The 12,074-nt window shown below is 40.4% G+C and overlaps 1 protein-coding gene across 10 annotated transcripts in view; it reads right to left on the bottom strand.

Annotated features, from left to right (window-relative positions):
- The window catches only part of SUPT20H (SPT20 homolog, SAGA complex component), a 167,924-nt gene that overhangs the window by 120,016 nt on the left and 35,834 nt on the right, over positions 1-12,074 (bottom strand). For 9 of the 10 annotated variants that reach the window (XM_030200390.1, XM_030200392.1, XM_030200396.1 and 6 more), the window contains exons 2-5: positions 9,358-9,448; positions 4,952-4,987; positions 2,468-2,526; positions 2,315-2,381 (exon numbers count right to left, since the gene is read on the bottom strand). In XM_030200390.1, the coding sequence (XP_030056250.1) occupies positions 2,315-2,381; positions 2,468-2,526; positions 4,952-4,987; positions 9,358-9,363 (168 nt within the window). In that variant the 5' untranslated portion in view covers positions 9,364-9,448. The remainder of the gene's footprint in view (positions 1-2,314; positions 2,382-2,467; positions 2,527-4,951; positions 4,988-9,357; positions 9,449-12,074) is intronic. The other variant, XM_030200395.1, reaches the window with a different exon arrangement.

The raw sequence follows: 12,074 nt of genomic DNA on the forward strand, positions 1-12,074 counted from the left end.
CTCCCTCCCTCCTTCCACTCCCCTCCGAGTTCCACGCCCCCCCCACTCCTCCAAGTTCCACCCCCCCGCCCCGCCTCTCTCCCTCGAAGTGCAAGCAGGACCTGTCCTCCGGCAGCCCCTTGCCTTCCTGTGTGCCGGCTCTAATTTAAAAATTGTTACCTCGGCGTCCGGCGTCAGCAGTAAAGGCGAGCGGCGCTTCACACTGCCTTCCCATCTGTCTGAGCTCTGCCTCTGGTCCCGCCCTTCCGGAAAAAGGAAATGAGGGCGGGACCAGAGGCAGAGCTCAAGATGGAAAGGCAGTGTGAAGCGCCGCTCGCCTTCAATGCTGACGCCAGACCCCGAGGTAACAATTTTTAAATTAGAGCTGGCACGCGGGAAGGCGAGGGGCTGCCGGAGGACAGGTACTGCTTGCACTTCGAGGGAGGCAGGCGCGGGGGCGTTGAACTCGGAGGAGAGGGGGGCGTGGAACTTGAAGGGGAGTGGAGGGAGGAGGGGCATCCTGCAATTTGAAGGGGAGGGGGCCGTGGAACTTGGACGACAGAGAGGGACAGAGGGAGGGCAGGGGGCCATGGAACTCGGACGACAGACAGGGAGAGAGGGAGGGAGGGAGAGAGGGAGGAGGGCGTGGAACCTTGTTAGCGCCCATTTCATTCCTCTACGAAACGGGCCTCTTTTACTAGTTACTAATAATAGCTCTGAAGGTTCATTTTCCAGTTCTGTCAGTATTCTGGGATGTATACCATCCGGTCCAGGCGATTTGCTACTCTTCAATTTGTCAAACTGCTCTATTATATCTTCCAAAATAAATAAATAAATGGAGGGGCTGGCCATCTAATATCACTGCCTTCAGTTCAGTTTCTCTATCTCCACCTGCTGGTAGACGGATACAACCCACCAGTTTTTGGATTCATCTGCTGAGGAGGCTAAGGAAACATTCATTCCTAAATCTAACCTGGATATATTCCAACAACAATGATTACAATGATCAAATCTTAAATCCAAAAAAAATCATGGAACTATTCTTCATTACCAATTTTCTTTATTCAATTACTAAACACATCTTTTAAAACCACTCTAGCTTTCTGCCTGTGGACTAGATCATCAAAACACATATTAGAGTGGTTTCCCCTTCCACAGCTGTAACCAATCATTAACAGTCACTTTTCAGAAGATTTCAAAATTCAAACTGTTCCAAAGTTCTCTGTATTCCTCCGACTTCCATATATATCATATCATACTGTTGCTTGTTTCACACATCACTCTTCATGATTACATCCAAAGAGGCGTCACTAATTAATTTGTAATGAAATGTCTCTACAACATCGCATTTTGAGCGAATTCTCAATTAGTCCCACAGAAGTTTTCGCCAGTTCTTTTCTCCACCATAGTCCTTAGTAAGTCGCTAGAGGGTAAGCTCGGAGGAAGCACCAAATGGAGTCAACTTTTCCCAGTGAAAGCCATGCAAATGTTTTTTGAAAAGATGTATGGTGTTATTCAAGTGTAAAAATATCTAATAGAGATTATGTTTAGTATATTCTTATTTGTAGTTTAGTCTCCTGAAGACGAAACATGACGTTGTGTAGAGACTAAGAACTATGGTGGAGAAAAGAGCTGGAAAAAACTCATGTGGGACTAATCGACTGAGAATTTGCTCAAAATGCAATGTTATGGAGACATTTCATTACTAATTAGCAACACTTCTTTGGATGTAATCATGAAGAGTGGAAGCAACAGTACAATATTATATAGAAGTCCAGAGGAATTTTTTTAGTTACATTTGTACCCCGCGCTTTCCCACTCATGGCAGGCTCAATGCGGCTTACATATACAAGTATATACTTTGGAATAGTTTGAATTTTGAAATCATCTGAAAAATGACTGTTAATGACTAGTTACAGCTGTGGAAGGGAAACCGCTCTAATATGTGTTTTGATGATCTAGTCCACAGGCAGTAAACTAGACAGGTTTTAAAAGTTGTGCTTAGTAACTAAATAGAGAAAATTGGTAATGAAGAAAAGTTCAATGATTTTTTGGATAAGATTTGATCAATGCACATACATGAGAAATGTTTGCTAACACTGGTCTAAGAACCAGGCTCATTTGTGTATTTTGACAGCAGTGAAACCCAGCTCTGTTGGGGAAGGGGTAAGGCCTCAAGGATCTTATTTAGAAACAACTTCTCCAGGGCCAGAGGAAATGTGTGAAGAAGAAGAAGAAGAAAAAAAAAAAAAGGGTCCTTGCGAGAAAACAGGAGAAAAGTGGCTGGTCAAAATGTTCTTGAGTGAAGCTTTGGTAATAAGGATGTTTTACTTACCTTTATTTCTGGCTCTTTTTCACATTCTTCTATGTATAAATCATACAACTTTTGAAAAACAGATTTCCTAGAAGATCAAAACATTTTTGTTAAAAAAAATGTGCAGGAATTCCGTAACTAGCATAAAATATTAAATGTTTATGTGCTCACTACCTCCCACCAGATGAATGTTTTCGCTTGAGAGGTCTCTGACGAGCGCTTTCAATGACATACTGGAAAAGTAAAACGGGCAGAGTCTTAATACAGATTTTTGTACAATAGAACTGAAAGCCACTTTAGGGCAAGCTAGAGAGAGAATGACAACAGTAAATCATCAATTCAGCCTCCAAGTTTTAATCTAATAACTGCTGACTAATACAATGTTACTTGGCAAAAAACAGGATCAGATAGTCCTCTTATAGAGAAGGTCTCTGCAGGAAATTTCTAAGAAAGCAGATTCTGAATGATTGTTTTTACACTCCAACTTTATAGATCCAGTACCCAAAATGTACATAAATGGCTTGATTTACTAAGCTCCCCCCCCACCCAGTAGACACAGACCCCCAGATTCTATATGGCGTGACCGAAGTTACATATGTTAATCCAGTCGTATTCTAAATTTGAATATGCAACTTAGTTAACAAGCAATCGGCGCCGATAATTATTTATTTATTGCATCCCACATTTTCCCACCTCTTTGGAGGCTCAATGTGGCTTACAATACATCATGGATAGTGGAAGTGTGAGGAGAGTAGACATTTGGTGTTACAGAGGATTAGGTTTTATGTTACTACTACTACTATTTAGCATTTCTATAGCGCTACAAGGCGTACGCAGCGCTGCACAAACAGTAGTAGAGTGGTAGAGTAGTACATAATAATAAGAGAAAAAAAAAAAGAAAAAAGCAACTGAAACTGGCATTAATTAGAATTTACAAGCAGAACTAAGTGTATTCTATAATGTGATATGCATAAATTCTAATATGCATAGTTGAAAAGGGGGCATGGCCAAGGGCAAGTTGTGGGCATTTCTAAAATCTATGCGTGTTATACAATACGAGCGGTTCGTGCGCAACTTAGGCATCAGGATTTACACCAAGTTTTACTTGGCATAACTGCCCGCCACTAAGTTTAATCACATGGACAGGCACTCAGCATACTGTATAAACTGCGCAGAAATTCAGGGTTATTCTATAAAGTACACCTAAATTTAAGCGACTTTATAGAATATGCCTAGGCATATTTCATTTTGGCACTGATTTTTTAGGTGCGATATATAGAATCTAGTCTAGAATGGGAACAAAGTCTTAGGAAATAAGGGCCAAAGCGTGCTGTGCTTTGATAGGCCACTGTATTTACAATCCTTTACTGCCAAGTTCTACTTCAACATGCTGTAATCCCAGCGCTGGGCATACACTTTTTTTTTTCTTTTCAAACTACACAGGGCTACATTTGTGACTCTCACACTCATCAGAACCTCTGCATGTCCTAGAGAAAGGTCACATCCGCCCACCCAGATCGGTTAACAGTACAGCAGGCAAATGTTCCGAGTAGCAGAAAACGTGTGACCCACTGAACGAAAAGGTAACAAAAGTGGCTTATATGACTTATTATACCACAAGATGGAGGGATATCAACTATATACTCTGTAAAATTTCAGCCTCGGGTATGGACTAATTATATCTTTAAAAAAAAAAGAAGAAACATTTATCAAAAATATGGTTTCTGGAAAAACGCATTTGAAAAATGGCAATAGTTTTTAGGCTGTAGAACATGAAAAACATCAAAGAAGTTAAAAAAATTGCATAGTCTCTTTCTACTGACCCTACAATATGCAAAACTTTCAAAAATGAAAGTTGCCCAAACGTATACATCCAAACTTTTATAGCCTTTATCGCTTTTATTTGTAACCTCACTTTTGATACCTTTTCGCTCAGCAGGTCACATGTATAAGACTATATACCAAAGATTTAGCGATGCCGGATCCCATTTTGCCAGTGACAAACTGCAAGATTACACCTAATACACTATAATTTAAGGCTCCTTAAACATTAAGGGCTTCTTTTGCAAAGTCGCACTAGCAATTCCCGTGCGGCAAATGAAAGGAAGCCCATAGGAACTTAATGGGTTTTCTCTCATTTGCCACACCAAAAATTGATAGTGCGGCTTTGTAAAAGAAGCCCTAAGGGACATACTGTTTGAATTGTTTTAAATTATTTCAGAAATCTTCCGAATTTGTTACATCTATGTCATTGCATAATCAGAGGGGCCAATGTATTCCTCCCTCCTCCACTCTCAACATCCCCAGTATGCACTAAACATATATTTGCTGGTGGGGATGCCGAAGCCCTGCCAGCCAAATAAACACAGGTGCCCAAGGCGCTCCCCTCCTCCTTGCGCTGCTTCCTTAACGCAGAAGTCAGCGTCATGCCTTCAAATGCCGACTTCTTTATTAAGGGAGCAGCATGAGGAGGAGGGGAGTGGTGGCACTGTATTTATTTGGCTGGTGGGGCTTCAGCATCCCTGCCAGCAAAGGTAAAGGGGTGCTGCAGCTCTGAAGGGAACCTGAGCCCTCTCCCTCCCAGCGGCTACACCACTGATAGGAATATATACAAGTGGATGAGATGACCACTACTATTCCATTAGTACATCAACTTACCTCTGCACGGTCCAGGGCCAATTCTAAAACGTGCTGCTGCAAAATTAAAAAACAAAGCCGTAAAAACACAGATCTTTACCGAGGAAATGTGTTCAGAAACAGGATTGTTTTAGACAATCTAGATCATCAAAACTATGAAAAGCACAGATTATGACTCATTATTTTACTGAACGAGTAACTTGCCAGATATTAAAAATAAAGGAATCTGAAGCAAATTAGAGCTTTTGAGAGCAATTTTATAATGTGTTCCTTAAAGTTAGACATGAATAATATGCACATATTTATAGAATTATACCACTTCCACATGTGACTGATATTGGTAAATCGGTAGGGGTAGACAACGATTAAAGATTTTAAACGTGGTTATTCACGGCATGCATTTTGGGCATTTCTCTCACCCTTTCCTACTGGCTCTCTCCTATTGAGCACAAACATCTCTCTCTCTCTCACCCTCCTCCCCAGTATCTCTCATGTCATCTCCCCACCCTTCACCCAGTTTCTCTCATGCCCCCTTCACCAGCCTTCAGCCAGATTCTCTAATGCCTCTCTCTCTCAGCGTTCACCTCGACAGAAGGGCTTGGGCTCTGCGTTTTCTCTTCTTCCTCACTGCTTCAAAGTCCATTTCCTTCCCCTGCACGGCAATCAAGCTCTGAAGATCCTTGAGCCGTGCAGGACGTTGAGATTTCCCCAACTTCCTGCACAGAGTGGCTCAAGTATCTGCAGAGCCTGATCACCATGCAGGGGAAGAAAATGGAAATGAGGCAGCGAGGAAATAGAGAAAATGCGGAGCCCAAGCTGTTGAGGTAATCATGGGGAAGTGGGCGGGTCCGCACTAAAAAATAAACAAAAAAAAAACTGGCATTAAAACATTATTAACGTGTTAATCATGTTATTAACATGATAATTGCCCACCACTAGTAATTGGAAGGTGCTATTCTATAAATGCATGCTTAAGTCCCTTAGAACACAACTGCATAGAGAGGTGTTGATGTTAGTGGAGCATGGACGTGTCATGGAAGTTTCACCTAACAATGCAAGCAATACTAAAGAATTAGAAGGAAAAATCTGCCTTTTTTTGTACGACACGAAGATCACCAATAGAGTGGATATCCTAGAGGGAGTAGAAACCATGACAAGGGATCTCCTAACATTAGAAGAATGGTCAAGAATATGGCAGTTAAAATATAAATCACAATCATGAGATATAAACTAAATTATATACTGCATACATATTATTCTAACTTTAATGAAATTAAAATAAATCCCAAAGGGGAAGTATTTCTTTTTTGAGAAGTGCTCAGTTCACACGTCAGTCACAAGTAAAGTGACTGGCCAGCCAATCATAGCACTTTGGCATTCTCAATTGTAGGAGACATACTAAATTCTCCCCTAACCATCAATCTACATCTTAAATAACAAATTAAGCAATATCAAAGTGCAGATTTGTACATAAGGGTGACCCCCGTAGCAGCAATTATATCTCTCAGCTGATATTTTTAGCTGATAATGAACTAACCATTTCAACATAAATGTTCTTGTCAAAGCAAATGATATCTCAATTGAATGTTAACCTTGTTGTAAGTCACTACTTCACTGCTTTGAAAAAAAGACCATCAAATGAAATGTCGCTGATGGCAAAGATGGCAGATAATGCAGTCATACCCTTTCAAACTAGAAGAGTCTTATCAACAACCACTACGGTTAAAATGTAATGCCAAGAACTGCAGAGTGATGCACTTAGAGTGCAGAAATCCAAAAGAGATGTACCAGATAGGAGGGGAGAGACTGGTAAGCTTGGCTCAGGAGAGGGACCTTGGGGTGCTTGTGTCTGAGGATCTGAAGGTGATGAACAATACAACAAGGCGGTGGCCGTGGCCAGAAGGATGCTAGGCTGCACAGAGAGGGGTATAACCAGTAGAAGAAAGGCGGTGTTGATGCCCCTCTACAAGTCTTTAGTGAGGTCCCACTTGGAGTATTGTGTTTAGGTTTAGAGGCTGTATCTTACTAAGGATGTAAAAAGACTAGAAGTGGTTCAAAGAAAAACAACGAAAATGGTATGGGATTTGCCTTGCAAAACATACAAGGAGAGACTTACTGACCTGGATATGTATACACTAAAAGAAAGGAGAAACAGGGATGATATGATACAGACATTCAAATATTTAAAAGGTATTAATCCGCAAACAAACCTTTTCCAGAGACGGGAAGGTGCTAGAACTAGAGGACATGAATTGAGGTTGAAAGGGGGCAGACTGAGGAATAATGTCAGGAAATAGTTTTTCACGGAGAGGGTGGTAGATACCTGGAATGCCCTCCCACGGGAGATGGTGGAGATGAAAACGGTAACGGAATTCAAAAATGCTTGGGACAAACACAAAAGAATATTGTTCAGAAGGAATGGCTCCAAAGAAGTGTTAATATATGGCCTAGCTTTGGATCTACCACTGGAATAGTGAGGGCCAAGGCTATGAAGCCTAAAATAACTAAAGTACTGACTAGGCCAAATATCTGTAAAAAGCAGGTCTGAACCATGAGTTCTGACACAAACTGGTACAACTGTCACTTTAAATCAGATGAACAAAATGGAGTCTATTAGTTTTGTATAGAAGGCTACAAAGGTTATACAGAGTTCTTAAGATGGTGTGAAAAGTATGTGAAAACTATTGCAACAGGGAACAGGTGTCTCAGAAATGAGATGTGAAAAAAGAACTTGTTCCCAAAACATACTGATAAGCCCGCGTGGGAACGTATCATCTCAGAAATTGAGAGCTAGGTTTCCCACCATTGACTTCTATGGAGAGGTTGTGTATAAAAGAGGGGAAAATGTGCCTTAACTGGGAGTTTTCTCAGAGGGCGAAGCTCTGTCCGGTTGTACTCAGAATCTCTCTGCTGAATGTACCTGATTAAAGTCTGATGTCTGTATTTGTACCAACTTGAAGACTTGTCTTTGGGTAAGAAATAAATAGTATCTATCTATTTAAACCTATCTCTGTCTTTATTCTATCTTCTCTTTACCTTACATTTAGCTTACAAGGCAGATCACATACACTCAGTTTCTGGAGAAACTTAGACAGAATTTTAATAGGCATTATCTGGGAACATAAATGGCCCAGAGTATACCTAGATCCAGGAAGACAGAAAGCAGTAGTTATGGGAATTAGAATTCTATTACAGCCCCTAATGCAAACCCAGAGCAGACCTCCTTGTGATTGGGTGACAATGGAGGTTGAAGGAACCACGCAGAACCTGTTATGTGAAATAGATATCTTTAGTCCCCCGTGTGATCTGGAGTCAGAAAGAGGTCCAAGAGGGGGAAATTAAAAACAGAAGCTTAGTGGAAATTAGGAAGCAACAATGGTAATTGGGAAGCAAAGCCAGTACTGGGCAGACTTCTACGGTCTCTGCTCTGATTGTGGCTGAATAGATTTGGATGGGCTGGAGTGGAGCTTTCAGGAGCTTTGACGTTAACTTCAGAAATTTTAGAACAAGGAAAGTGCTGGACAGACTTCTACGGTCTATGCCCTACAAGGACAAATCAAGAAAGGTATACATATGAAGTATACCAAAATATAGAGTGCAGTAAATGCTAGAGTAAACAAACGTAATCTAATACATGAAAACCAGGCTCTAGCCCTGACAGCTGTATGCAGCACTAATGTTCTCTGAGAACACCTCTATAAGGAGAAAAGTCCTCAGAAACCAAAGACACAATGAGGCATATTTTCAAAGCACTTAGCCTTCCAAAGTTCCATAGGTTTCTATGGAACTTTGGAAGGCTAAGTGCTTTGAAAATAATTATGAATGTCTTTTGGTTTTAAACACTGTTACATGAGTGATAAAATGCAACAAGCATTTGGTTTAAATCATAGGGCATAAAAACTCAAGTGTCTCAGTTCTGTGGTGTCACGAGCAATGCTGAATCAATCTAAATGATTGTTCCGCTCTGAAAAGTGTCTTAGTAATGTTACTTCACGAGCAATGCCAAGTTTTATCTCAATGATTAATCTGCTCAAAAAGTCAATTTAAAGTTCAATCGCTGCTGGAGCTTTAAGCTAAGTGCAATTTCCATCACTTTCTTATCTATTTAAAGGGAAGAGATATATAGATATTAATTGCAAAAATATTGCAAAGTCCCTTAACGTGGTTCTGTGCCAGCAATTACCATATGATAAACTATGCTTTAAGTGCTTAACACAGTTTAGTAAAAGGGCCCCAATGCAGCATAATTAGTTGCTAAAACAATGTATGTATGTAAGTGGAGAATCACTAAACATACTTTCTTGATCTTCCATAAACACTAATAACATTTAAGGCTAACAATTTAGAGCCAGGGTTAGAGAACAGACTCCCACACATTTCTTTGATGCCTACGATTCCAAAAATCATTAGCTGATTTGACAACTTACCATCATCCGTGTGTCCAGGTTTTTACAGATGATAGCAGCTGTGGAATGACAGGCAAGCAATCATCATACTTGTATGGAGATGGACACAGTGCTGTTACAATTTAAAATACAAATTGCTAATTAGTAATTCAGTAACTACAGTATTCTACATATACATACATATATATATATATATATATATATATATATATATATACATACATACACACACATATATATACAGTGCAATCCGCTTAAGTGCAAGGGTCTGGGACCAAAGGTTAACCGGAGCATGCACTTAACCGTTGTGACCCAAAGAAGCTTGACATCTGATAAACATATGTACAGTACTGTTTATTATTATATGTACAGTATACAGTCTCCATTAACTGAGATTAGGCTTACTTGAAGTAATCAGTTATAGTCCTCTGTACACTAATGGGTCTGTGAGTTCCATAGACTATGTCTGCCAGATGGTAAAAACTGTCATAGCACTGACATCCAGTGGCCTCCAGATAAGCCCACACGGTGTTGAGACTCTCCAGAGCTCTTGCAAAAAAGTGACAGGTGGAGGTTGTTGAATTTTGTCAGCATGTGCCTCGCTGCTCATTTCATCCTCTGTTTCATCAGCCGTTGTTGCCTGCGTGTAGGCATATATCTCCACATCAGTGCTGTCGTCAGCTGTTTGTAGATCATAATAACAGCTACGTAACGATGAAACTCCTCTTTAGTAACACCGGCTGGGATGTCAATAACCTATTTATTTGTTGCATTTGTATCCCACATTTTCCCACATATTTGCAGGCCCAATGTGGCTTACATGATGCCGGAGTGACAGTCACCATTTCCAGATCTGAGAAATACAGATTGTAATTTACCCTATAATGTACATGTTATACCAAAGTGATAATACCTTAATGTTCATGGATGAAAGAGAATTTACATTATGCCATAGTGGCAGTCACTATTTCTGGAACTGAGAAATACAAAGTGGTATAGCATTGGTATTCATTGATGATAGCATAAAGTACAAGGTGGTATTGCATTAAGGTTCATAAATGATATATTAAAGTAAAGGGTAGTTAGACATTCAAATATAGAAAGTTCATTAACAGTATGGATTTGCCAGGACAACAGGTGGTGGTGCATAGTATCTTCCACGTGTCCGAGTAATAAGTAGTCCAGTGTAGGGAGTTCGGTTTTGTTTAGTTTTGTTGTTATTTTGTGTTTGCTGTACAGGATGAATCGTTGTGGTATGCCTTTTTGAAGAGGTTGGTCTGGTCACCATAATGCTCATCAGACGACGTAGCACAAGAGCCCGATAATGTTGTTTGAAATTGGCTATTATGCCCTGATCCATAGGTTGGATCAGAGAGGTAGTGTTTGGTGGCAGGAAGACCACCTTCGTGTTAGACAGCCTGACATCATCACTGTGTGCAGCACAATTATCACAAAGCAACAAAATCTGACGCTTTTGTGCCCGCATTCCAGTATCTAACTTCTTTAGCCACTGCTTCCAAATTTCCCCAGTCATCCATGAATTTGCGTTAGCCTCGTATGACACAGGAAGTCGCTTAACTTTCTTGAAGCAACGGGGCTGTTTGCTCTTTCCAATGACGAGGGGTTCCAACTTCTCACTCCCATCCATATTGCAGCAAAGGAGGATCGTCAGTCGGTCCTTCGACATTTTACTTCCTGTAGTTTCGGCTTGATTGAATGTATTTATTTTTATTTATTTTCATCAATTTATATACCGTACCTTATTGCAACTGCAAGACAGAACGGTTTACAATTTTTTGCCTACCCCTGCATTAGTTACATTTGTACCCCGCTCTTTCCCACTCATGGCAGGCTCAAGGCAGCTTACATGGGGCAATGGAGGGTTAAGTGACTTGCCCAGAATCACAAGGAGCTGCCTGTGCCTGAAGTGGGAATTGAACTCAGTTCCTCAGTTCCCCAGGACCAAAGTCCACCACCCTAACCACTAGGCCACTCCTCCACTCAATTGAACTAATAATAAGTACATATTTTTTGATCCAGCCCAGTTTGATGAATTTTGATTGGATAAAGAACTTTATTTTATTTTCTCTGTGATGAGGGTGGTGATATGTTTCTGGGTATTCAAGGTTTGGATCAGTAAATGTAGTAGAATTAATTCCTTTTTCCCTTTGATTTTATAAATGTTCTTACCTCTTTCTTTCCCCATTTAAGTTGACTTTGGGGGGGGGGGAGGGTTCTTGTTTTTATTTCTTTGTTTTTGTAAAGGACTAACCCATTTCTTGGGAAACTTTTTTCTTTTGTACATAAGTACATAAGTAATGCCATACTGGTAAAAGACCAAGGGTCCATCGAGCCCAGCATCCTGTCCACGACAGCGGCCAATCCAGGCCAAGAGCACCTGGCGAGCTTCCCAAACGTACAAACATTCTATACATGTTATTCCTGGAATTGTGGATTTTTCCCAAGTCCATTTAGTAGTGGTTTATAGACTTGTTCTTTAGGAAACAGTCTAACCCCTTTTTAAACTCTGCTAAGCTAACCGCCTTCACCACATTCTCCGGCAACAAATTCCAGAGTTTAATTATGCATTGGGTGAAGAAAATTTTCTCCGATTTGTTTTAAATTTACTACACTGTAGTTTCATTGCATGCTCCCTAGTCCTAGTATTTTTGGAAAGCGTGAAAAGACGCTTCACATCCACCTGTTTATGTAATTTCAAAAACCTTAATGAAAATACG

The sequence above is a fragment of the Microcaecilia unicolor genome, chromosome 4 (assembly GCF_901765095.1).
Source record: "Microcaecilia unicolor chromosome 4, aMicUni1.1, whole genome shotgun sequence".
NCBI lineage: Eukaryota > Metazoa > Chordata > Amphibia > Gymnophiona > Siphonopidae > Microcaecilia > Microcaecilia unicolor.